The 27,655-nt window shown below is 39.7% G+C and overlaps 1 protein-coding gene across 6 annotated transcripts in view; it reads right to left on the bottom strand.

Moving 5' to 3' along the window:
* Positions 1-27,655, bottom strand: part of CTNNA2 (catenin alpha 2) — a 1,267,087-nt gene that overhangs the window by 864,081 nt on the left and 375,351 nt on the right. For all 6 annotated transcript variants that reach the window (XM_004369147.1, XM_004369146.1, XM_012555844.1 and 3 more), the window contains one exon: positions 7,511-7,677. In XM_004369147.1, coding sequence (XP_004369204.1) covers positions 7,511-7,677 — 167 coding nt within the window. The remainder of the gene's footprint in view (positions 1-7,510; positions 7,678-27,655) is intronic.

Raw genomic sequence — 27,655 nt, forward strand, 5'->3', positions numbered from 1 at the left:
AAAAAGAGGAAGACCCTCAATGAGATGGACTGACATAGTGGTTGCAACAATGGGCTCAAGCATAACAACAAATGCGAGGATGGCACAGGACCAGGCAGTGTTCGTTCTGTTGTACATAGGGTTGCAATGAGTTGGAACTAACTCGATGCACCTAATAACAACGATAACAATAGTTCTGCTTAACTCTTAATTCCTGGGCTATGCTGCTTCAATTTCCCAGGAAGAGTGGGTTTAAAAAGCTGACGGAGTTTGGGTTTGGCTTATACCCATTAGTTGGTTATCAAGACTCACAAAGAGCCTTATCCCATCTGATCAGACTCCCAGTTCTAGTCATTCTACATTCTTAACATGTCTAAAATCTACCCCTTTCTTAACAATACACATTGCTATTGTCTTAGCTCAGCTAGTCTCTTAACCTGTCTCCTTGTTTTGGGCTCTTCTAATTCCTCCACTCTTACCAAAATTACTGATCTAAAAAATGAATCTGATTCTAATGCTTAGAGGTACTCAGTAGCTCCCCATAATCTAAATGGTAGAGTCCAGACTAATTATCAAGATCCTCCACAACCCGTTTCATGATATCCAATCTTGTTACTTCCTCTCTCCACCTTGCCCTCTATGTTCCAATGATATGGACTAACTTGTATCATTTCAAACATCCAGTGTCCCCTCTCTTGCTCTCATGCCTTTGTTCTCTCTTTGGGCTGTGAAGCTCTCTGTAATTGGGCTCTGTGGCCTGGTCTGAATCCACCTCCTTGTTACGGTAATAGCAATTTCATTTTCCTTCAAGAAACCACTCTTGCCCTGGCCAGTTATTAATGTATTGCTCTCAGCTCTAAATTTTAGTACCTTTGGCCTGCCCTGTGAAAATGAAGTAGATCCTTTAAATAGTCTTCTTTTCTCAGCTGTCATGATGACACAGTTTTTCAGTAGAGGGTGCTGAAGAGATACTGCGGAGGAAAGGGCTGGTTTTCCTAGTTCTGGTGTGTTCCCTCCACAGGTTCTTGCAGCAGCGGTGGGCACTACAGCACCAGGTGGCCAGGAGTTTCCCCCAGCACCACTACACTGGGTTTTGTAGCAGAGTGCCTCTGATGAGACACCTCACCATGAACAGCTTTCCTCAAAACCCTAAAGGGTGGACTTCCTGCTAGTTCTGCTGGTGCAGCACCTCAGCAATTCTCTGTCATCTAGCGAGTCATGGCCATGCCTTCCAACAAGGTCTGGATCTCAGTCCTGGGGTGGGGAGATGATGCTCTTCCTTGAGTGCTCTATCTTAGCCCTCAAAGTAGTGGCCGTTCCTTAGATCTGCTATTCCTATGTTTTTTTGAATTCTCTTGATTTCTTACCAGCCAATCCCTTCTTATTCCAATCTGCTATTAGAGTTAATAATATTAAACTATATTAAACTTTTCCTTGTTCAAATTACTGTGTGGTTTCTGTCCCCTTGTTGGACCCAAAATGATAAATCCTCCAACTCTTTTGATGGGTCCAATCTCTTTCCAATCACCCCCTAACTCATACCTCCACTCCCAGCTTCAGGCTTGGGCTTGTGACCCAGGCCTGTTCCATCTGGGCCCAGTGATTGGTTTATGGAGAGGCAAATCTCATTCAGTTCAATGAGATCCAATCCTCAGACATCCTCCTCCCAACCATATCATCCTTTCTCATATTATCCTGAATTAACCAACAATATTATTTGTGTTGAGTTGATCCCATTCCCAGCAGGGGGTGGGATGGCAGAGAGGAGAATAGTGCTGACCAATTTAAAAAATCAGCATATCTCATTTCTTCCTCTGAACAATTAACTCAGAGATATGCCCATGATTGAGAAGTCAGTCAGGGCTAACAAGACTTTGGAATTTTTGTTTGAGCTATCAGGGAAGAGGACTTCCTTTATCTTGCTATCTTTTGTCTAGGAGCATGTAATCTTGAGAATGGTTGGCAACCATCTTGAGAAAATGCGAGAAGGGCCTACAGAAAACAGGGGCGTCAATGAGGAAAAGGAGATAGGAATCTGATCCTGGTCAAATTGTTTGAATCTTGATCCTGCCTTGCCCGAAGCTAGTTGTCTTTGGACTTAAGTTGAGTGAGCCAATATATTCTTTTCTTTCTTTTTTTTTTTTTTTTTTTAAGGAAGGTTGAGTTGAGTTTTCTACTATTTACAACAACAACAATACTAATTATCATATTTTCCTTTCAGGTGAGCCCATAGCAGGATGCACACTTTCTTAACGAGCATTACACTCTTTTTTTTTTTTTAATTGTACTTTAGGTGAAAGTTTACAGATCAAGTTAATCTCTCATACAAAATTTTAGACGTACACTGTTTCTTAATATCTTCCCCACTAGACTATAATGTGTAGAAGGCAGGAGTCACGCTCTATTCATCTTTTGGCACAGTGTCTTGCATACAGTAGGTACCCAATAAGTATTTATTGAAAAGATAAATGAATAAATAAATTTCAAACAATTCAGCTGCCTGAAGTTAGTTCCTTGAGAGCTCTGAGAAAACATCTGCTAAGAACCTAGATTAGTAATTTCTACACTTATAATCAGAGATTAAACTATTTTAAGCTAAATTGGCTGCTGTTATTCAAACACAAGAGATAGAGTGGAGATGCAGGATCAGACAGCTGACTACCGAGGCATGATAACAAGTTACCATGGACTTAGAAAATTAGTTGGTACTAAAGTGACAAAAGGCATATGTAATATTAAGATGACCCTGTCTCATCCATGCTCTCAGACAATGTGATAGCAGCACTAGCTGAGACCTCTGGCAGACACTTAGAAAATCTGACTTCCCTGAGAAGTTGGCTAAGGGGCTATTGTTTTCTATTTGCTATTCCTCTTGTTAGAGAGAAATTCTGAGACAATGGAGAACAATCATTATTCCAGGACCTAGCCTGAAGATAGAAAAAAAGGTGATTGTTTCTCTGACACAGACGTCTAGAGTTTACCTCTAATGTCATCACTAATGTTAAGAACTGACAATATAATCTGATTACATTAATTCAGAGGACAGGGGAAATAAATATCTCTCTTCAGGATCTCTGATTGAAATGCATAATTCCTTGAAAACACTGAAGTGCCACATATCAACCTAACTCACTGACAATGTCAACTGATTGCAGGGTGTACCAGGGCTCTGGCTAGGGAACCACTCACCAGCAACTTCAACAATAAAAGTGAATCATAATTCAGTGTTCTTTTAATGATGTCTGATGTGCAAATGATTACTGTAGCTTTGCTCGGGAACATTACAGCTCCATTCAGGTGCTAATTCTGCTTTGGAACTATATGTCACTCACCTTTCCGTCATTATGCTCCAGAATTTGAAACAACAGCAGCTAAAACTTTTTACAGTCATGTGACTCTTTACCATAATATACTCAACAAAGAGATCAGTATAAAAGCACACACAAACACTTGCATGATAGAACAAGTAGCATACTGTATTTTTATGCAAATAATGGGTACATCTACATTTGTTTGCCAACCTCGCCCTCCACCCACCACCCACCCACCCCCGCGAGATATTTTCATAAATGTGCTATGCTGATCTTTTTACAGAAACAGGTAAAAACAAAAAATGGCATAGTGATGCTTACAAAAATACCTCACGGGAGGTGGGGAGGATGCAGCTTGCAAACAATCTTAGAAGGCGTGTGTTATTTGCATAAAAATACTGAAATAAGGGCAGCTATAAACTTAAGCTTCCAAATATAATTTTAGGGTAGCAGAAGGCAAAGACCTATACATGACCAAACAGCTTAGTCCCTGCAGAACTCCCAATTCTTCACTCATTTTTAGAGGCTGAACGGCAGCTGGTCATGATTACTCAGATTTGCCAACAATCTAAGTACGGGAGTGTGGGGCAGAGGATGAAGGTGTATATTTTACAAAAATATCCTTTATCCACTTGATGAATTATTGATGGAAAAACATGAATATAAGTTTCTGATAAGATGGCCACTCCTCTGTGTTCCTGTAAGTTACTCAGAGATGAGGAAAAAAAATTAATATCTGGAAAGAACACCAATAAAAAATTTGGCACATGGCTGAAAAGATAAAAAGTAAAATACTATCTGTAATGCTTAAAGATAAAATAGTTATGTATTGGTTACTATAGCAGGAAGCTATATAAGGCATTACTTAAACAATCAGAAAACAGGAGTCACTACTACTATTAGAAAGCACCTGTGCTTCTTTTTCTCATCTATGTTTCATTACCCATAAGACAAATACAGAAACTCCTCGTTTGTTTGGAAAAAGCCTTGAGACAGATATATAATTTTGAATCCACTCTATCAACACATGTAAAAATATTCTCTTCAACCTGAGTTAAAAACAAATAAATAGATGCCTGAGGACAGCATTTTATTGTTTATGACAGAATGTGCTCCTATGGAAAAGAAAAATGATGTTACTAAGCAGAATTATGTACCATAAGGAGCCCTGGTGGCACAGTGATTAAGTATTCGGCTGCTCCTTGGGAGAAAGATGTGGCAGTCTGCTTCCATTAAGATTTACAGCCTTGGAAACCCAGTGGGGCAGTTCTACTCTGCCCTAAAATGTCGCTATGAGTTGGACTCAATGGCAGCAGCAGATTTGGTTTTTGGTTTTCATTTGCAATGAACCGTTGACACATTATCCTTATTTTGGGGAGGCGGGAGGCAACAGCCTATGGCATAAAGCCTCAACTGACCTGAATCCAAAGTATGATACTGGTCACAACCTGAATAATGGGGAGATGGCACTGGAAGAATGCAGTTCCTCACTTCGTCCACAGGAGAGCAACATTCTACCACTGCTGTGTGTTATGGAGGCTGTGCTCTAAGTAGGACAAATGTGTTATTTAGTCTACGATCATTTTTAATTTTACTACTGACAGTCTGACAGGACTACTTAATATTGCTGGGTTGACCTTTCCTAAATCTTTTTTTTTTCTTTCTTTTCTTTTTTTCAAACTTCCCTTAATCTGCTGTGTCAGAGAGAATACAATTGATTTCACATTACAACATGCTGCAGTGATATTATCAGCCAACAGCACCGGTCAAAACAGGTGGGCACAGAGGCAGAGTTACAGGCAGCAACTAGTGCCATATCCCGCATTGCAGGTCCAGATGAACCAGTGCTCTCAGCATGACGGCCACTTGCGGAATATTTAGCCTGTCATCACTCCCCAGTAGTCCCTGAACAAGGCCTTCCTCAGGACACTGAACAATGACGTATGGGATGTAAAGTTAATTTCTTAGGCTCAGTCCTATTCCCAACCCCCTCCTCCCTTGGGTAAAGGAAGACAGTCAATCTGGAGAAACACCTTTCTTAAAATGTTACTTCTGAAGACTGAGTACGCTGTAAGCGGAAAGTAACGAAACCTTTTCTCCAACACACCTAAGATGAAGATGCTATTTGTAGCTTAAAAGATGCATAAAACAGAGGTAGGGCCTGGGGAACAGCAGACAGCGCAGCAGCATGAACATGGCACAGTGTTCTTACTTCACTACATAGTTGCTATCTACCTCACCTCACTTTACTCCCGACTCAGCGATGAGTGCTCCATAGGAACTGCCCCCACTAAAACCTTCCCACAACTACAAGGGATGTTCTGTCATTAAACCAAACCAGCTGCCATCAAGTTGACTCCCACTTGCGATGACCCAGTGCGTGTCAGAGTAGAACTGTACTCCTTAGGGCTTTCAATGGCTGATTTTTCAGAAGTAGATAGCCCTTCTTTTGAGGCACCTCTGGGTAGATACACCATCAACCTTTCTGTTAGCAACCAAGGTCGTAACTACTTGCACCACCCAGGGACTCCTGTACTTTCATTAGCCCCGTGTTCACAGATGTGGTATCTAACACTAAAGAAGGTTATGGGTGTGTTAATACAGGGCTAGCAAGCGGACACCAAATCTAGATTAAAGCTCGTTACTCTGACTCCAGGGGCCACATCGTGAATCACAATGCCATATTGCCACTCATACTGCCTCTGAAATTGGTAAAGTCTCTCGCCATATTTCTCAGCTCACTCAGTTTGCAAGAGCCTTTCCTGGTTCCTGCGGGCCTATTCTCACTGGGAAAGTGTCTAAAAAAAAACTCCTAAGTAGGTTCTGCTTCAGGTCCTTGGTTCCTCGGGAATCTGTGGGAAAAACCATGAGGGGCTCTCTACCTTACTGGGTGGGTTATGAACACTAAGCTCAGGCTGGGGTGCTGGAATTTGAGGACTTTAATAATAGGGAGCAGTTTACACACAATTTAATAATCTCAGCCCCTTTACTGGGGCTATCTCAGGTAAAAGGCTCTAAGATTTTTTGACATAGAATATTTATGATTTAGGAAATTTCCTGGAGACCCCCTAACTGAACAAATATGAGCCTGAAGATGAGGTGAAAGCAGCCTCTCATTATTCATTTCCTATCTCTTCTGTTCCCTTGTCATAATCCACTTTCCTTCACTAGCAGAGAAAACTCAGAAAAAGTAATAAGTCGGGGATGGCGAGAGCATGGGATTCAAGCCAGTAATAGGTTGGTTTCTCAAGAGGAAAGGCCATGGTTCACATCACATCACCTAAGGACCCTGAGATCAGCTCACCATTGGTGTCAATCACCCTGGACCTAATCCACTGAGGGCAAGAAACTGGGAATCTCTAGGCAGACGCCATGTTCCTTATCAACTGACTTACATCATCTCAGTTCAAAGGGCTTAAGTATCCTGGTTGCAACTAGATACCAGTCAACATTTATGATTTAGGAAATTTCTTGATAAAATTTTCTTGAGGAAAAAAGAAAAACTCAGCTGTCAAGAGCTGGACAGGTTGCCTTAGTCCCTCGTCAAGTAAATTTTGTGACCAGGACAGGGCTCCAATTCCATCAGGAAAAAAAAGAGTTAAAAGGAATCATGACAAGCAAGGTACACACAGCGAGATTCTATAGATTGGCTGGAAACATGTGACACAGATTCACTTGAGACCCACTCCAGGTATGTTAGATGCCCAGCTTGGTGCAGCATGACTGACGTTAGCCATGAATGGTGTGGATGAGGCTCCCATTTATTGCCAGGCTAATATGGACTCAAACTCCATGCATCTAAAGAGGAACAAGCCTGGAGCAGGTAACAAAATACATTCAACATGTAACCCATATTAAGGTGGGCATGGAAGGTCATTTGGCCAGCTCCCCAGAAGAGTTTGCCCAAGTCTGAGCTATCACATGGGTCACGACTGCTTTGAATCTAAAGACAGGGCATCGGTGCATCACGCCCAGCTTCTGTGGTCCAAAGAAGGCACTTTCACATACTCCAAGAAGTAAGGGGGAATCCACACTCTGTGGTTTAGGAGAAAGAAAACAATTAACTGAGTCTTATACAAGTCAGGGGCTGTACGGCACGCATGAGTAACCAAATGATCTGGTCAGCAGTGAAACACCTCTATTATAGTTCAGTGCTATAATATACATGGTCTATATTGCAACGCACATCAAAGCAAATTTCAAAAGTTCCACATACGTACAATTTTCAGATGAGATAAAAGTCTCATGACGTCCGCCATATCTGCCAGGATGAGTAGGCGTGTAACTGCTGACAGCAAAGCCCTTGCTGCCCGCACCATAGTGCCCCGCTTCACTGAGGAGCACGGGTCATCAGCAAACTCCGAAGAGGCGATCCTCATTGTTTCACCTGGAAGACAAACACGGAGAGGCACATAGGTAGACAGGAGGCTTAGAGGGGTGCAATCCCAAAAGATCTGTGGGCAGATAGCTACTGTTCTTATTGCAAAACTCTGCTGTCCAGGTGGCACTTCTGCCACCTCCAACACAGCAGAGAGTTTTTCAAGTAAGTGCATAAGTGCACATGGACAGGTGCTGTGGGTAGGTAACATGAGGTGCTTTTAACATCAACAGGAGATATATTTAATTCCATTGTTCTTTCTTAATCGTCTTCATTGTACATTTTCCTTTGAACTAATGATATTTACTAGGAAGCTACTTGAGGTACAGGTCTCTAGGTGGTATAGTTTGTGCTCAACTACTAACCAAAAGGTTGGTGTCCACCCAGTGGTAATGCAGAAGAAAGGCCTGGTGATCTACTTCCATAAGATCACAGACATTGAAAACCCTATGGAATGGGAAAAAATCTTTGGCAATGACATATCTGATAAAGGTTTAATCTCTAAAATATACAGAAAACTTCAACAACAAAAAATACAAACAACCCAATCACAAAATGGGCAACAGACATGAACAGACACTTCACCAGAGGGCATTAAGGCAGCCAATAAATACGTGAAAAGATGCTCTCGATTATTAGCCATCCAAAAAAAAAAAAAAAAAAACCCACTGACATCCAGTCGCTTCCAACTCATAAAACTACAATGAGATACCATCTCACCCCTGCAAGAATGGCACTGATTAAAAAAACAAAAAACAATAAATGCTGGCGAGGTTGTGGGGAGGTTGGAACTCTCATACACTGCTAGTGGGAATGTAAAATGGTACAACCTCCATGTACAATGATATGGCGCCTGCTTAAAAAGCTAGAAATAGAAAAATATCATAAGACCCAGCACTCCCACTTCTAGGAATATATCCTAGAGAAATAAGAGCCATCACATGAACAGACATGCACACCCACGTTCATTGCAGCATTATTCACAATAGCAAAAAGATGGAAACAACCTAAGCACTCATCAACAGAAAAGTGGATAAACAAACTGTGGTACATATACACAATGGAATACTATGCAACAATAAAGAGCAATGATGAATCTGCAAAACATCTCACAACATGGATGAATCTGGAGGACATTATGCTGAACAAAATAAGTTATCACAAAAGGACAAATATTGTATGAGACCATAATAAAAACACTCAAGAAAAGGTTTACACACAGAAAGAAAGATCTTTAATGGTTACCAGGGAGGGGAAGAGGGTGGAGGGAAAATCACTAAGTGGACAGTAGACACGTGGTAACTTTGGTGAAGGGAAAGGCAATACACGCTGTAGGGGAAGTCAGCACAACTTAAGTAAGGCAAAGGAAGAAACTGAGAGAATGGAAAAAAAAAAAAAAGGCAACTACAGTAAATACTGTAACATATACCAAAAAAAAAAAAACCAAACCCACTCCATTGGGTCAATTCCAACTGCCTCACAGGGTTTCCAAGGAGCAGCTGGTGAATTCAAACTGCCGACCTTTTGGTTAGCAGCCAGTGAAAACAAACAATAATTTACAAGCAGATACGTAGCTATGAATGCTGAATAGGGGTGGGAGGGAGTATAGTACACACCACATACATATAGAGGTTTGGTTGTGGATATTTTTACATACATGTTACATACATATGTGCAGCATGTATATTCATATATGTAATAGAGCACACAGGGGACACAGTCATAGAAGTTTCCTAGACACAACCAAACACCTTGTATGACTGAGTTGCTGGAGCTGAGTGCCTAGGGACCATGGTCTCAGGGGACATCTAGGTCAACTGGCATAACAGAGTTCATAAAGAAAATGTTCTACATCCTACTTTGGTGAGTAGGGTCGGGGGTCTTAAAAACTTGAAAGTGGCCATCTAAGTTACAACTATTGGTCTCATCCCATCCAGAGCAAAGGAGAATAAAGAAAACCAAAGACACAATGAAGCAACTAGTCCAAAGGACTAATGGACCACATGAACCTCAGCATCCACTAGCCTGAGACCAGAAGAACTGGATGGCCCAGCTACCACCACCAACCACTCTGACAGGGATCACAATAGAGGGTCCAGGACAGAGCAGAAGAAAAATGTAGAACAAAATTCAAATTCACAAAAAAGACCAGACTCACTGGTCTGACAGAGACTAGAGGAACTCCTGAGACTAGGGCCCCCAGACAGCCTTCTAACTTAGAACTGAAGCCACTCCCAAAATCACCTTGCAGCCAAGTATTAGGCAAGACTGGAGGAACCCCCAAGACTAGGGCCCCTAGATGTCTTTCTAGCCCAGAACTGAAGCCACTCCCAAAGTTCACCTTTCAGCCAAATATTAGGCAGGTCTATAAAAACAAAGGAGCCCCAGTGGCGCAGTGGTTAAAGTGCTCGGTTGTGAACTTAAAGGTTGACTGCTGGAACCCAACAGCCAGTCTGTGGGAGAAAGATGTGGCAGTCTGCTTCCGTAAAGATTAGAGCCTTGAAAACCCAATGGGGCAGTTCTCCTCTGTCCGGTAGGGTCGCTATGAGTCAGAATCGACTTGATGGCAATGGGTATATAACAAACAATAACACCCGTGAGGAATGTGCTTCTTAGAACAATCAAGTATACGAGACCAAATGGGCAACTCCTACCCAAAAGCAAAGGTGAGAAGGCAGGAAGGGGTAGGAAAACCAGACTAATGGAAACGGGGAATCCAGGGTGGAAAGCGGGAGAGGAGAGTGCTGACGCATTGTAGGGATTGCAAGCAATGTCACAAAACAATTTGTGTATAAATTATTGAATGGGGAACTAATTAGCTCTGTAAACTTTCACTAAAAGCACAATATAATGTTAAAAAACAAAACAAAACCCTGTGGAGTGTAGTTCTACTTTGAAATATGTGGCTGACCACAAACCAGAATAGACTGGAAATCAATGGGTTTGGAATTGAGGTACAAAGTTAACTGTTCCACACAGGAATGAAACTTAAGACCTTAGCCTCATTAACTCTGTACTCTTGATTGAGCTAATCAGAGAATAGACAATAGAGATATCTAGATCTATTCATCCAATTATCTACTAGGAACCTATTCCTAACTAGAGAACACTTAAGATAGAACTGAACCAATCCAGCAAACCTTTTTTAAACACATTCTTGCGTCAGATTCTGTACTAGGCTCTGGGATTACAAAGGTGACTAAGAATGCCCTGGCCTCAGGAGATCTCAGGCTAACGAGGAAACAGGTGTGTAAGCAAATAATCATAATGCAGTGATGAAGTTCCACGATACGCATATGGTTAAGAATGTAGGCAGGTAGTGTGGGGCTGAGGGAAGCTCTCCACTTTGATGGTCAGGAATACAAAGGCAGGAACAGCATCCTGCACAGAAGGAACACTGGGGCAGGATACTGAGTGTAGGGAACTACCCTTCAGTGGAGGTGGCCGGTGAGGAGGGGCAGAGTGCGTGGGGAAAAGAGGCAGTGGTGCATGGAATGCCACGTGAGTGGTCTGGACTGCATCCTCTGCAAATGGGTGGCCACTCCATAGGGAGAAAGAGGAAAATGACATTAATAGATTTTTACTTTGGGAAGATAATTTGGCCACAATACAAAAATTAAATGTGTTGAGGTCAAGACTAGCACAGAGAAACCAATTAATGCAGTTACAGTCTGAGAGAACTGTGATCAGATATAGTCTGATGAGGACCTGGACCAGAAAATAGGAATGCTATACAGAGAGGAAGAGGGTATTGATGAGATCTGTGTGACAGAAAGAACAGATTTGGGGACTAATTTGATGTGAAGACCATAGGGAGGGTGGAGCTGATGATGAATACTATCACTATAAAATAGTCAGGTACATATTTTCACAAAGGACCCCCATGTTTTCACAAAGGGAGATAATTAACTAGGATGATACTGATATCATACAGGGGAAGGGCTTGTCCACCCAGTAGAGCCACTGGGGAGAAAGCATAATGAAGCTGCACATGGCAGAGTGCATACAGAGACTTAAAAGTTTCAGTAAACTTGTAGAGTTCATATGACACATTCTTCAATCTAGGATAAAAAAACCATTCAATATTTTATTTATATAAATGATTATTTCTCATCTATAAACTGAAACCTAGCTAATTTAAATGAAGTCAATGATAGGGCTGGAAGTCTTCGTGCATCCTGTGAGTTATCCTAAGACACAGTAGAAGAAAACCAAAACAACACTTACAGTTTTATAGACAGATCAGAGTATAATGTAATTCCCTCAGTTAGTGTTAAAGTTATTTAAACCCTCACAGTGATACTTTTTTTATACTTGGGGAATGTGGGTATGTAAGAAAATATATTGTACTACTGAATTTTCAAAAGAGGATATCATCTACAATAAGTATATTATATTGTCGATCAGCTCAGTCTTTATGCCTAAGCACAGATAGTTTGATATATAAAAGCAGCCTGGGAGAAACTTAAAAAATCCATCACTGTTTTGGCACAATGGTGAACTTTCAAGATGTATACTCTTAGAGAACTAAATAAACTTCAAGGTAGAAGCTGGCAGTTAGGAGATACATATTCAACCCAAGTTTCTGACCTTTGCCACAGGTTTACATAAATCTCTTGCCCCTCCCCCCAGTAACCCAACCCAAAAAGCAAACCAAACCTGTTGCCATCCAGTCAATTCCAACTCATAGAAACCCTATAGGGCAGTATAGAACCGCCCCATAGGGTTTCCAAGGAGCAGCTAAAGGATTCGAACTGCCGAACTTTTGGTTAGCAGCCAAGCTCTTAACCACTGCACCACCAGGGCTCCCCCCACCCCGCCACCTAATACCTCCCCTAAAAAAGAACCATCCACAGATATCTGTGTAGGGGAAGAATAAACTATTTGCATTTTGTACAATGCAGCTGGAAAGAACATTATACTGGGAGGCAAATCCAACCTAATATTGAGAGGCTCATCAAAGGCAAAGCTATAAAAATTTGTACATTATATTAATGGGTAATTAATCACCCATTGGAGCCCGGGTTGTGCAACGGTTAAGCACTTGGCTGCTAACTGAAAGGTGGGCGGTTCGAACCCTGCAAGCCACTTCCCAGGAGAAAGAAAGTACAGCTCTTTGTCTTTTCTCTGCACTTTTTCAGCACTGGCAAGCACTGGGCATGTTTTGTAGAATCATATAATGGACGATGGAACTAGAGTGAGGACGAAAATTAAGAAATACACAAACCACAGAGCTAATGCTGAAAAACAACCAGCGTGAGAGCAGATTAAGAACTATAAACCCATAAACAGGGAGAGAATTTCCAATGTATCTACCATAACTTGTGTGGTAATTTACATTTTCACCTTTTTGGTATAAAATGAAGATATTACCTTATGGGAACTGAAAAATGTAGACAATTAAAAGGAATAAAAAATGCATCCACAATTCCAATATCCAGAGACAACCACTAGGGAATATTTGGTTAATTTTCTTTTAGAAAACTCTCTATGCCTACATTTGTAATCATCAGTTATATGTAATATCTTCAATTGCATATTCTCCTTTGTCTAATTATATAAATTATCTGGCATATACTGATGGTTAATGTTCTTGATCTTTTTCTCTGTATTATAGAATTCCTGAAGAAGATAAGTAGAGAAAAATAGCAAAAAGTTCCAATCATCTTAGCTACAGTTTGTTCACTTTTCACAATAACCTACGTCTGCCTCAGACCCTTCTTCACATATATTTTCCTTGAGGTCGAAATCTTAAAGGATCCTGAGAACTGCACCTTGTAAAGCAATGCAGAAAATGGAATGTGTTTTTAGAGAAGAAAGCAAGATGGGCGAAGTGTAATACCTGACCCAGCTTCCCAAAGCCTAGGCCATTTCTGCTTCCCAAAGTGAATATTCTCACTGAGCTGCATCCTTGCAGAGCCAGTGGAGGAATAAACATAATTAACAGAATTTTAAAACAGTAACTTAGCATTCAGAGCATATCCCCTGACTGCTTTATCACTTAGATTATTTTGTTTGGATTTGTAAGGCAATGTGATGCTATGGTTAGCTGTTTCTCCAGGCATGGTGGGAAAATATTTGTCCTCATCTGAGGTAAAGCAAATGGAAACATTAAATGAATGGTCAAGGTGGTGAACACTCCAGGAGGTACAACATCTCCATGGAGAAACTGGACACATTATACCATGCCTCTTGGCTCCTGTGTTGGAAGACCTAGGTGGGAAGTCCTTTGATCAGAAGCATCCAATTGGGCTGATGTATGAGATGAGCCAAACAGGAAATGATTTAGCCAAACAAGTCTGAATTAACTGTATTAGCAAACACTGTGGAATATCATCTTCTGGAACAGTTCCAGCAGCAAAGAGATAGTGCCCATGGAGTGAGTCAAGATTCCTTCCACCTTAGGATTTTATTCTTTGTGTGTACTTGGATTTAATACTTTAACATGTGGCTCTCTTGTCTGTAATAAGAACAGTTTCTTTTATTTAGGACTCATGGTGTGCCAAGTTTATTCAAAGAGCTTTACCTGTATTAACTCAATGCTCGAGAGAAACTGAAGAAATAAATAGGGTTCTCTCATCACTATTTACACCTGAGGAAACTGAAGAACCAAAGCCAAGATTACTTGCCTAAGGTAAGACAGTAGACAAGTGGTGGAGCCAGCACTCACGGTCAGCCTGGCTCTAGAGTACATGCTGAATGGTGCTTTAGAAATATCTTTAACATTCTGTGTACTGTATTAAAATCATTTGTTTACATGTCTCTGTCTGTACCTAGCTCAGGAGCCCAAAACAAGTAAACTTTTTTATTTGATAAGCAGAGGGTTATGCGGAAGGGATGGGAGGAAGGGGAGAGAGGAGAGAGACCAGAGACAGAGAAGAGAGAGGAGGAAGAAAGGAAACAAAGACATTTCTTCAATTACTCACAAGCCTCACCATGCCCTATTGTCCCATATCAGGGTTGATTCATGACTGTTTCTACTTGTATAAATTCGAATCTTCTCCTCTTTGCTTTAAGCTTAGTCAGGACCATTACAAACTCAAAAAAAAAAAAAAAAAATACATTGCCATCTGGTGGATTCCAATTCATAGCAACCCTATAGGACAGAGTAGAACTGCCCCATAGAATTTCCAAGGTGATAATCATTATGGAAGCAGACTATCACATCTTTCTCCCACAGAGAGGCTGGTGGGCTCAAACCACCAACCTTTCGGTCAGCAGCTGGGCGCTTAACCACTGTGCCATCAGGGCTCCTTAGGGACCATTATAGCAGTAAATTAATTTCTTTATTCTTAACACCTAGCATATGTCTGACAAGGTTGTTGTATTCACTCAATAAATGTTGTTGAAAGGAAGAAAGGAAGGCCTGCCTGGCACCGTATATTCTGATCCATATCAAATTGATACTGAATCTAGGAAAGAGGGCAAAAAAAAAAAGATTCTGAACACAATGAACTTCACAATGGATACAAAAATTGATTTTTTTTTTTAAGGTTGGCTTAAGAATTTAGAAAGCGGACTGGAAGCTATAATGTTTGGGAAAGGCAGATGTTGGTGAAGTAGTAACTTCATTGCTTCTCATTGGTTTTGCCTATATAAGTATTTGCTCTCTAGAGGGGGAGGGAGGGCAGTGGTGGTTCAGTGGCAGAACTCTCACCTTCCATGCGGGAGACCAGAGTTCGATTCCTGGCCAATGTACCTCAAGCTCAGCCACCTCTTGTCTGTCGGTGGAGACTTCTGTGTCACTGTGATACTGAACAGGTTTCAGTAGAGCTTTCAGACTAAGACAGGCTAGGAAGAAAGGCCTGGCCATCTATTTCTGAAAATAAGCCAAGGAAACCCTACGGACTACAACGGTCTAGTAGCCACGAGTCAAGGGCCAACTCGAAGGCAGAAAACAACAATCAAGGGAAGAAAAGTCTTAAGACCTTTTTGGACATATTCAAGAACCTGAGAGAGCAATGATGCGTATCACCCCGGGGTGGTTATGACTCAAATCCATAATTAGGAGAAAAAGTCAGCAATCACAATTTTTCTCTGAGGCTCAGGAATGATAAAATTCTCTACTTCCTCAAGCAAAATCTTCATTAAAATAAGCTCCTTCTGGGGGACTCTCACCTTGAGCATCCAGCTGTCTAGAACAAGTGCTCGGCACAGTTCAGATCCTTCAGTTACCAAAAGGCAAGATAAATCTTTAGCCTAAATATAGAGTATTCCCACAAAAGCCTTACCTACTTGTATCAAAACAAACAATCATAAAAACCACATCAAAACCTCTTCAATATGATACAAATGAGAACACTTCATGTCCCTTTGTCTTTCTACCAATGCTAGTGGCCTCCATGGGCTCTTTCTCATTCTTGGAGCTACCAAAGATATCTTGTCTTATGGTATTCTAGTCTCCTGTCCACAGGAGTTCTCTGAGAAAACAAAAAATTGGGTATAAAATGACAGAAAGCTGTTGGGACCACTGCCTTTGAAGTGATTCTTAGACCAGAGAATTCCCACTGGGATGGGACCTCCTCAGGTACTGCTCAGTACTCACCTGATTTAAGTACGCAGACAGAAGCCCAAGTAGAGGGCGACCTGCAGGAGTCAGGTGGCTGGGTGGGGCCAGCATCAAGGTCTCCTGAATCACAATCAGGGCTCTGGTCAGAGTGCCAGACACAGTACAATGTGACACCAACAAATCAAAATTTCTTCCTCACCTAACAAAATCCCGAAAGAGCCACGTGGCCTTATTACAGGCCTGCTTCTGTGGCTTGAGCAGCCCCAAAGACAAATGCGTGTCCTCATTTGACCGGGCCCAGTGTTCTTTACCGATGTAGATAATTGCGTCTGTTTGAATGCAGTATTCCCCCTACTGAGATATGTTCAGTATGCAAAAACTGCAAATGTCAGTAACTGATGATTAAGTGTATCGAATGTTATGAGCTATTAAATATCATTCTAGACAGTAATGCGCCACCTTGCAGAAGGCACAGATCATTAAGTCTACGGATTTTAATTATTTCAGCTGTAGCCTTCTCCTTGGTTGGGAGGAGGACAGGGTGTAAGATGATTTTACATAGTTGTAGCCAGAAAGATTATTAAGCTGCAATATGGCACACTCCACAAACGTGAGACCTTTCCAAGGACCTGTTAAATGTAGCAACAGCCATATTCCATAAAAAGGTGATTATTGTCTTGGGCTCGAATGTAATGGAAAGTCATAAACTTGGAAACATTAAACAGTGATATGCTAAGCTTAAGAGAAAAATGGCATCTAAAGGATCAATTCTGAAACCAGTTTCACTTAATATTTTTGTAAAATAAAAAAGTAACTGATGAACATGTAAATTTTATTGTGCAATATATGTGTTTCTGAAATAAGTGTATTATAGTAAAATATATTATTAAATAAAGCCTATTATAAATTAGTTTGTAAAGCAAATAAGCACCAAATAAATTCTCTTTTGTATAAACCCCAAATCTTAATAATCCCACAGATGTAAGACAAGTCTCTATAAAAAGCACATTGCTGATTTATTTATATTTTTAATCAATAAATGTTTCTATTGATCAGGATCTCTATTCTCCTACAATCATGACCACAAATCAAAAGTCAATAAAATTTCAGTAGCCTGATATAGTATTTGGTATTTAAAATGTGACTTCGAATTTAATTTCATGAGAAAAGCAAGAAACAATGGCATGACCACCATCTATACTGGACAGCAGAGGTAAGATGATCATTAAAAATGTCAGCATCTCATCCTGAATGAAAGCGGTAGCTGGATAGAGCAAGCTGAATCAACAACTCAACCTGCAAATATGGAAGACCTCTTAGTTTCCCCACAATGATTAAGATGCTATGCAAGGAAATGCAGAGTAAAGGGGAGGGAGGAGGGTTAATGTTCCAATTCCAGATTTTAAGGATAACTTGGAGGATATTATCCAGCCTAACTCTTATCAGATGCTTAATCCAGGTGTGACCTCTAGGACAGAAAACCCTCTGCCTCCCTGGGAAGCCCATTTCAATTTGAGACAGCTCTAATTGTTACAGGAGTTCCTGGGTTGCGCAAATGATAAAGCACTCAACCACTTGCTGAAAGGTTGGCAGTTTGAACAGACCCAGAGGCACCTCAGAAGACAGGCCTGGCGATCTGCTTCTGAAAGGTCACAGCCTTGGAAACCCTACGGAGCAGTTCTACTCTGCACACACGGGGTCCCCATGTGTCAGAACTGATTCAATGGCAACTGACAATAACATCAACTAATTGTTAGAATGTTTTTCGTCAACTACTCCGTCTTTGATGTGCTCTTCTGAACCACACATAAAATGTAAGCCCCTCTTCATAGGATAGATCTTCAAAGAAGTTTTAAAAATGTCCTTTAAGGTGAAGGAAAATGTCCAAAAAAAATTCATCAGCCATTCCCTGAGAACTAACGCTGCACTGGGATTATGAAAAGGACAACTAGCATAAACAAAGAACAAACATCCACCTCCAGAGTTCCTAATGTTAATACTTACTAACTAGTCATTCAAGTGGGAATGATTTGTTTGCTTTTATACTACTTGTAAGGCAAATTAATAGCATATGCATGAAAAGAGTTGCCAATCTGTTTTGGAGAGGGAAAATCTGGTTTCTAGTATGTTATGGAAAGAATTGATAAAATAATCACAAGTCACTCTGATCTATTTCACTATCTAAACCATTACATACACTTAAAGATATCGAATGTGAGCTCATTGGTGGAGGCCAACTCCTCAGTTTCAGAGAGAAGAAGACAAGGCTCTACTTAAATGGCTTAGTCAAGGTCACTCAGCCAACTATGGGCAGAGTCCAGGCCAGAAGCTGTATCTCTTGGACTTTTGTATTTGTTGAATTTAACACTGTTTTTATTCTGGTTTTGAAATGGTTTCTTTCACAAATTCACAACTGACTGTCCTCATGTTAGTTTACATAATTTAAGCCTTTCTATATACCAGTTTTGATGTCATAATAGTGTCCTTATGTGAAAATATGTTTATACCTACATGTGTTATCTCAAAATCGTCATTAGTAAAACTAAGTAATACTTGTATCACTGATTTTTTAGTAATTAAAATAGAAATGCAAAAAAGATAATGGGAGATATAAGAAAAAACGAATTATTTGAATCTTACAATTTGCATCTTACAATTTGCATCTTACAACCACAGCTTAATAAACTATGTTTGAAATTTCTACCATCTTACAACCACAGCTTAATAAACTATGTTTGAAATTTTTACCATCTTACAACCACAGCTTAATAAACTGTGTTTGAAATTTCTACCCAGCAAAATAACAAGTCAACCTAATTTTTTCTAGTCTTTGACTAAACAAAACACAGGAACAATACTCATAATTACAGAGTTGATTAAAGATTGAAAATTCTACCACAAAACTCAAAATTAGAAACAAAATACAGCAAAAAATGTTCTAAGGAATTGTTATCATGAACATGGTAAACATGCTACAAAGTTACAGTTCAATTAAGTTATACTTTAAAATGCAACATGAGAAAACTGATTTTATCCACCAGTTTGAAGATGAACAAAAGTAGAATGATCAGATACTAGATTTAGATAGCAGTGTTTGCTGTAATTTCTGACCTGCCATTAATTTTTTAATAATCACATAAAAATAAAAGATTCTTAAATGTGATTATAATCACAAGTCTTTGTGAAGTGACAGGTAACGCCCACATCAGTCACCACATCTAAATCAACAGTGTATCAATTGTAATAAAATACATCTAACAATAATATATTTGTGCAGCGAGATGATTTGACAATAGGTAATGAACAAAATCGATTCACAGTAACTCGAACCCCTAAATCCAAAAAGACAAACTGCCAAAATGTGCTAACCAATGCTTTCTTCACTTCCGTGATCAATAGGTTGTCACTATTGTCGTGACAAATCTCAGAAGGCTTTCTCTCCTTCCAACTCAAAAATACATTTTGAAATAAGGTTAAAACAAACATCAACCTTGACAAGGAAAAAATGTCCCAATAGGGTGACATGCAGCCTTGAGGGTGATGGACATTTGGGGGTTAAGGGTAAGAAAGTGACAGTCCCATCCATACTATATTAGTTTGGTATGACCATATCAATAAATGTGTTTGTGTGCAAAGTGTGTAAAGAATTCTATATTATTTCATTCATCCTTTTACTCATTCAATAAGCATTTACTAAGTGCTTGCTACATGACAGACACTGCTAGGTCTTAGTGATTTAAGATGAAGCCACAATTCCTGCCCTCTACTTGCTTCTAACCTGATGGCTCTGACAAGATCACTAACAATGACTTGTTCATTATGAACTGTGCATTTCTCCATCGAGAAATTTCCACTGAATAGGCATTTGGAAATTTAAAAAAAGAAAAAAAAAAAAAGCTGCATTTTAGGAGTTGGGAATCATGAGTATACAGGGAGTATTTAACCAAAACCAAACCAACTCACAGCGACCCTGTAGGACAGAGTAGAACTGCCCCAAAGTGTTTCCAAGGCTGTAATCTTTATGGGAGCAGACTACCACATCTTTCTCCCACATAGTGGCTGGTGGGTTCTAACTGCAGACCTTTCCATTAGCAGCCGAGTGCTTAACCACCATGCCACCAGGGACCCTTTAGGGAGTGTTAAGTAAAAATAGGTAAGTAAGTAAGATCATCCAAAAAGTCTGTGTGTGTATGCTGTTGTTTTTGTTAGCCTCTGACTCATCGCGATGCCATACACAATGGAACAGAATGCTGCCTTGTCCTGCACCATTCCACGATCGGTTGTGGATTGGACTGTTGTGATCCAAAGTGTTTTCATTGGTGGATTTTCAGAAGTATGTTGCCAGGCCTTTCTTCCTAGTTTGTCTTAGTTTGGAAGCTCCACTGAAACCTGTTCAACAACACAATACACAACCGTCCACTGATAGATGGGTGTGGAATTAGCTGGAAATCAAACTGGGATCATCCACATGCAAGGTGAGACTTCTACCACTAAATTACCAATGTCTACATTCATATAACATTTTCTCACTTTAGCCCTCCAATGGTTGCTTTTAGCCATGACTCTGAGAAATGGCAGAGAAGACAATACACTGTAGCCCCCCACCACCACTCCCTGCTAGGTTGCTGAAGGACAAAGAGTATAGATGAGAATGTCCCAGGCAAATATACTCTTCATCCTTAGTTCCTCGGCCCCATATTGAACAAGTCTGGGTCATTAGTGAGATTTCAGTGCCTCTCTAACCTCCTGACTTCAAGACTTAAAAGAAAAATGGGGTTGAGGGGTCCAGAACTTCTTTCCCCTCAACCTCATTTGGTTTTCTACTAAGATTTCAAAAGCGAGGAACCCCATCTTATCATACTACTTGCATCAAATTGGAGGGAAGTGTAGGGAGAGTAATGAAAGAATGAAGATCACATGAAGTCAGTGAATTTTAACCTTGCCTCTCTTTCCACTGGAAATGTGATCCACTACTTCAGTTGACCTAACGTAGGGTATCCAGAATGTCAGAAGATAAGGGATAAAATTATTTTTTAAACTATGCTAGCTAAATTTTCAAGTAATATACTCAATATTTTTTTTATTTCCACCTCCAGACACCTTTTCTTCTGAAGTACATCAAAATTTAAAACAGGAATCCAATTGTGAAATGGAAAAAAAAAAAAATCAATAAATTCACTATTTTTTCTAGTATTACCAGACATTCTAGACATTCTTTGGTGTGTCAACAATTGTACCCATTCTCAAATTCCCTTGCCAGTCTCAGCGTCTGCCTCTTGCAGGCTGCCCCCAAGAAAAGGACCCTCATTCTGTGCTTCATGGTGTTTATTTCCTTTAAAGATGGGAAAGTAGTGATAAATGATTTGAAAATTGCACTGTATGCACTTGGCAGTGAACATAGGTGCTGAGTCCCTCCGTAATCATATTTCTCACTACAAATTAATAAACTCACCTTGGGAGTGTAATTTAACATCTCATGCAGGTCTGCCTACAGGGAGAGAATATTCTAGTCATGCTGATGTTAGTATTCCACTGTATGATAGCATAATACAGATGAATGAACTAACACGGATTTTGAAAGCAAATGTGTATTGTTTTATAAATCTTACATCACCTGCACACTGTGGAGGTGGAGTAACTGAGCAGTAACGTCCTGGGGCATTGCTGGGGCCTTTCTGATGGTGGTAGGTGTGGCAACCGTTTTTGAAAAAAGTAGAAAAGACCAAGGAATGAGTGATTTGGTTCAATATCAACTCCTATTCCGAGCAGCTGTGGCTCTTCTCACCAAAAGGAGTTTAAGGGAGAGATTGGGAAGAACATGCAGATGCCAAAAGTCCTGCAGATGTGGAGGAGTTCTATTTTAGAGAACTAAAGAATTACTGAAAAATACTAGGGTGTCTGAGTTCTAGTGCTGCTATAACAGAAATATCACAAGTGGATGGTTTTAACAAAGAGAAGTTTATTTCGTTACAGTAAAGTAGGCTAAAAGTCCAAATTCAGGTGTCAGCTCCAGAGGAAGGCTTTCTCTCTCTCTCGGCCTTCTCATCAGTGTTCCCCCGACTAGGAGCTTCTCGGCGCAGGGACCCCTGTCCAAAGGATGCGCTCTGCTCCCAGCTCTTTTTTCCTGATGGTATGACGTCCCCAACTGTCTGCTTGCTTCCCTTTCCTTTTATCTTTTGAGAGATAAAAGGTGGTGTAGGCCACACCCCAGGGAAACTCCCTTTACATTGGATCAGGGATGTGACGTGGGTAAGGGTGGTGTTACAATCCCACCCGAATCGTCTTTAACGTAAAATTACAATCACAAAATAGAGGACAACCATACAACACTGGGAATCATGGCCTATCCAAATTGATACACACATTTTTTGGGGGGGGACACAATTCAATCCATGACACAGGGTTTAACAAGCAAAACTCTAAGCCAACTCCAGTCGGTAATCAGGGCCAGGAGTAAGAAACAGACACCTTGGCCCACCAGGCAGGGAACAGGGGCAGCCCAGGCACACAGAGGGAGGTCTGGTCTAAGCCTGCTCAGAGGTCACACTGGTCCAGGGCAATTGTTGCTGTTGTCGTTGTTGTTATCTGCTGTCCAGTTGGCCCCTGGACCATGGCACACTCATGCACAATGGGATCAGACTGTTGTGAGCCCTAGGGTATTCATCAGCTGATTTTTTCTGGAAGTTGATCATTAGGTTTCTCTTCCTAGTCTGTCTTATTCTGGAAGCTCTGCTGAAACCTGTTCGGCAATACACAAGCCTCCACCGAGAGATGAATGGTAGCTGCCCTCAAGGTACACTGACTGGGATTCGAACCAAGAACTCCCACATGAAAGGAGAGAAATCTACCACTAAACCGCTACTGCACTGCATGATGCTGATCGTAAGGTGCAAAAAGAGGCTGGGTATGAATCTACCAGCAGCCTGACAGGATATCCTACATAAACAACGAATAGTAAATTATATTTAATTCTCACAGGAGAGTATTGATCCTTAGGTTAATAATCCTCAATAGACCTATTTGTCATCTTCGGACAACTTCATGTTAAAGAACACTTTCAGGTATAAATCCAGGGCATGCACACACGTGTCACATACCCGCTCCACTGAAGCATGCCTTCTAAAATACTCCAGTCAAGGCTTTGGCACTGAGAGCTGGCAAAACCAGTCAATGATGCCATTTATAGAACTTTGCCTTATGGCTTCTTTTGCTTGGGTGTGCTACACATTATAATTACATTTGAGAATCCCCAAATCTAATATTTTCAATAATCAACAGATGCAGCTAGAAATCATTTCCAAAATTGGCAGCACTGCAGAAATCTATTTTGCCCTACTCCGTGTGGATCTCTTCAACGTTAGTCAACGTTACCTCCTTGCTTACATTTATCTTTAGCACGTTCCTCTCTTCCCCTGCACGCTAAGAATAGACGGTTAAATGTCCAGTTGTGCAAACTATGATGCAAAAAGCAACAATAGTTGCCATTTATAAAGCACTTACTATGTAGCAGGCACAGTGCAAGACACTTAACGTATACGATCTCATAAGGAGATGGAGGACGTTAGCTTTATTTTAACGGTAAGCAGACTGTGGTTTAGCTTGAAGGTTTCATTAACTTAGCCAAGGTCATACAACTAGTCAGCTTCAAGCCTGGAATTTTAATCTAAGGCTGCTGAGCTCAAAAGGCCCCTTGATACAAGGAGGAGCTCTAAGCCAAGAGTCTACTGATAGTAAAACATAGAACAAATGGAATGATGACGATGACGGTAAAAGCAATACTAATACCTATCCCTGATGTCCTGCTTACCAGTGTGCTGGATACTATTCTGAGCACGACATTTACTCATTTAATCCTCACAAAAACCCTATGAAGTAGGTACTATTCCCATTTTATAGATGAGGAAACTGAGGCACAAAAATGTTAATTAATTTGTCAAAGGCCATAACACTTTCGGTATCGGAACCACAATTTTAAGCTACAAAGTCTGGCTAAAGAGTTTAAACTATTAACCACTTTTAGAATAGGTACATGGTTATATGTCAAACAAAGCAATAAAAACCAATAACAGAAATACGGTCATAACACCAGTGGTAAATGTATACCTCTATAATTATTTTGTGGCTATAAATTTGAAAGTTGCTCTTTTAAATAAAATCTAGACATTAAAGTGATGTCCTTGTGCAGTATAATTTTAAGGAATTGGAACTGTATTGAAACAAATACAACGACGAGGGAATACATAAAGTAGAAAATACAAAGGAAGAAGATTCTTGCCTATCACTATAAGATCAGACATATAAGTGCTTGCAATTGTCCTGATTCACAGAAGTCCAAATAACACCATTGTGGTTTTCATCCCATCAACCCCAACTCCTCTCTTTCCAAAATCAGAGACAACTTTAGAAACGTCCATAACCGGAAGGTAGCTACCAGTCCAAGAGCAAGCAAAAACACCTGGCTTTGCTTTAAGACTATACAGTGTAAATGATGCCTTGCATTGTGATTTCCAGGCAGTGTTTCTTCACAAAGACTGTAGATATATTTAAAATACTGCTGACTGTGTATGTAAAGATCAGATATTGTTCTTCAGAAAGTAAGCACACCTTACAGTAGAATGAGGAATTGATAACTGTCTACAGAAATGCATGTGCTCTGCCCCTGGTATGCATAAGTATCTTCAATAATTACAGATTAAAGAGGCAACAAAAAAGAACTCATATTTCATCACATAACAATTTGGTTAATTATTGTAAAATCCCACCTCCTTAGAGAATATAGATTTAGCATTCCTCACTATTAATTGGTTATCATCTGCTAGTTCTTTTTAGTCAGAACTCGAAGCTCCTCTAAATCTCAGGTTTATTAACCTTTATCATATGGAAACTAAGAATAAAAGTAAAATGTTAATAGCATTTAATGTTCTTTTAGCAAAATATTAACTAACAAAATTATTAAATAGGACAAGCTATTAAATTGTGTTTTGTCTCTGACAGGACACAAGTAAAGAAGCTGAACTCAGCATACCTGAGCTTTAATTCCAGTTCTGACATTTTCTGCTTGTATGACCTTGTGTACGTTACTTCACCTTTCCAAGCCTCATTAACGAAATGAATAAAACTGTAATTTCATAGGATTATATTATAGGTTAAATGAGAAAATGTGAGAGACTAAATCGCATGAACTAAATCTCCAAAACACCTGGAAATGCATATAAAACTCAGAAAATATCCTTATAAATTGAAGGGAAATCCCACGAGACAAAAAAAGAAATAAAGAAAAAATAAAGAGCTTTAAATCAGTGTGGTAAACAGATTCTGAAACACTGGCAACCTTAAAGTTATCTGAAATATCAGTAACTTAGAAGCTACATAAGGGATGGGAGAATACCCTGACCATCACAAGGAATGGAACTGTAATGTTGTGCTCCTGAAATAAAATTTATGTTCTTAATGTGCTATATACCTAGTAAAAATATTAACTAGAAAAAAATGTGCCCTCTGGCAAAGGGGAATGGTAAATCAATTTTTCTACCATGGCCAGGAAAAAAATCACAGGAAAAATCAGATAGTTTCATTTAAAATTAATAGCAATAATTTAAACCATAGGGCTGTACTCATGTATTTGTATAACACTAATTTATACTACCTGAACAGTCTGAGTTTGGGAGGTCCATAGCAGAGAAATTATATTAAAAAAATAATAATAATGGTCTCAGGTTAATGGTACTTTGGGGTCCCTGGCCAAAGCAAACTCAAATCCTTTCTGGAAATATTCATAGGAATCTCTCAAAAAAGTCTTCATAAAAAAATGAGCATATAGTTCAAACTTACAGAATACACTAGTAGATGTACAGAGTGACAAAGATAATGACCCCAAAACTTGAGATGATTGAAGTATAGGGTACAAAATATAAAATGAATATTTAAAAATATTTATAGAAATAGAACAGGGATTTGAAACCACGAACTAAGACCATGAAACTATGAACCAAACAGCATTCCTTTTAAACTAACAGAAATTCTGTTTCAATGGACAAAACAAGTAAGAGATTACACACAACTGAGAAAAGAATCAGTGAAGTGGAAAATGGAGCTGGAACAATTAACTAAAAAGAGCAACACAAAGAGTTAAACAAATGGAAAATACGAAAGAGATTGAGAATAGAGAGAATTTGTCTAATACATGTCTAACTAGAGTCACAAACAAGAAGATAAAGAGAATGGAAAAGAGAAGGTATTTGTGAGATAATGGCTGAGAATGTTTCGGATTTGAATAAATACATGAATACTCTCAGATGTCCAACACATACCAGTCAATATAAATAAATAAGTCCACAACTGCTCACTTCATAAAATATTGAAGAGTATCAAAGTCAAAAAGAAGATCTTAGTTTAACTAGGGGGGGGAAAAAAAAAAAAAGAAGACCACCTACAATATAAGGACAAATTATACTGACAGCATGCTTCTCAACAGCAAAACAGAAGTAAGAGGACAGTGGCATAATATCTTCTAACATGCTGAGAGAAAATAATCGTAAACTAGAATTTTATACCTAGCTAAAATAATACTCAAAATGGGAGCCAAATAAACAGTCCCAGAAAAAATATAAGACATGTTACCACCAAAGACCTTTATTAAATGAATCACCACACTTTATATTTAAGTAAGAAGGATTGGGATTCAGAAAGGAATGAATTTAAAAATCAAATAATATATATATATCTTAGCCCACTGTGGACCCAGCGCATAGTAAACAACAACAAATGCTACCAAATATTAATACTACTAGTGGTAGCACAATAGCAGACATAGCAGTAGAAGTTGTAGTAGTATGGTTGGTAATGTTGTTGCTGTTGTTAGGTGCCATCTAGTTGGTTCTGACTCACAGCAACCCTACATACAACAGAAAGTAACACTGCCCAGTCCTGCACCATCCTCACAATCATTGCTGTGTTTGAGCTTATTGTTACAGCCACTGTGTCAATCTATCTCATTGAGGGTCTTCCTCTCTTTCACTGATCCTCTAATTTACCATGCATAATGTCCTTCTCCAGGGACTGGTCTCTCCTGATAATGTGTCCAAAGTATGTGAGACATAGTCTCACCATTCTTGCTTCTAAGGAGCATTCTGGCTGTACTTCTGTTCTTCTGGCAGGCTATGGATATTCAATATTCTTCCTCAACACCATAATTCAAATGTGACAATTCTTCCTCAGTCTTCCATACTCATTGTCCAGCATTTGCATGCATACAAAAGACAAAAAACCAAAAATGTTGCCATCCAGTCGATTCCAATTCATAGCGACCCTATAGGACAGAGTAGAACTACCCAAAAGGGTTTTTTTTACTTTTTTTTTTTTTATTATTATTATGCTTCAGGTGAAGGTTTACAGAACAAATAGTTTCTCATTAAACAGTAGTACATATATTGTTTTATGACATTGGATAACAACCCCACGACATGTCAACCCTCTCCC

Source organism: Trichechus manatus, unplaced genomic scaffold (genome assembly GCF_000243295.1).
Source record: "Trichechus manatus latirostris isolate Lorelei unplaced genomic scaffold, TriManLat1.0 scaffold00004, whole genome shotgun sequence".
NCBI classification, from domain to species: Eukaryota; Metazoa; Chordata; class Mammalia; order Sirenia; family Trichechidae; genus Trichechus; species Trichechus manatus.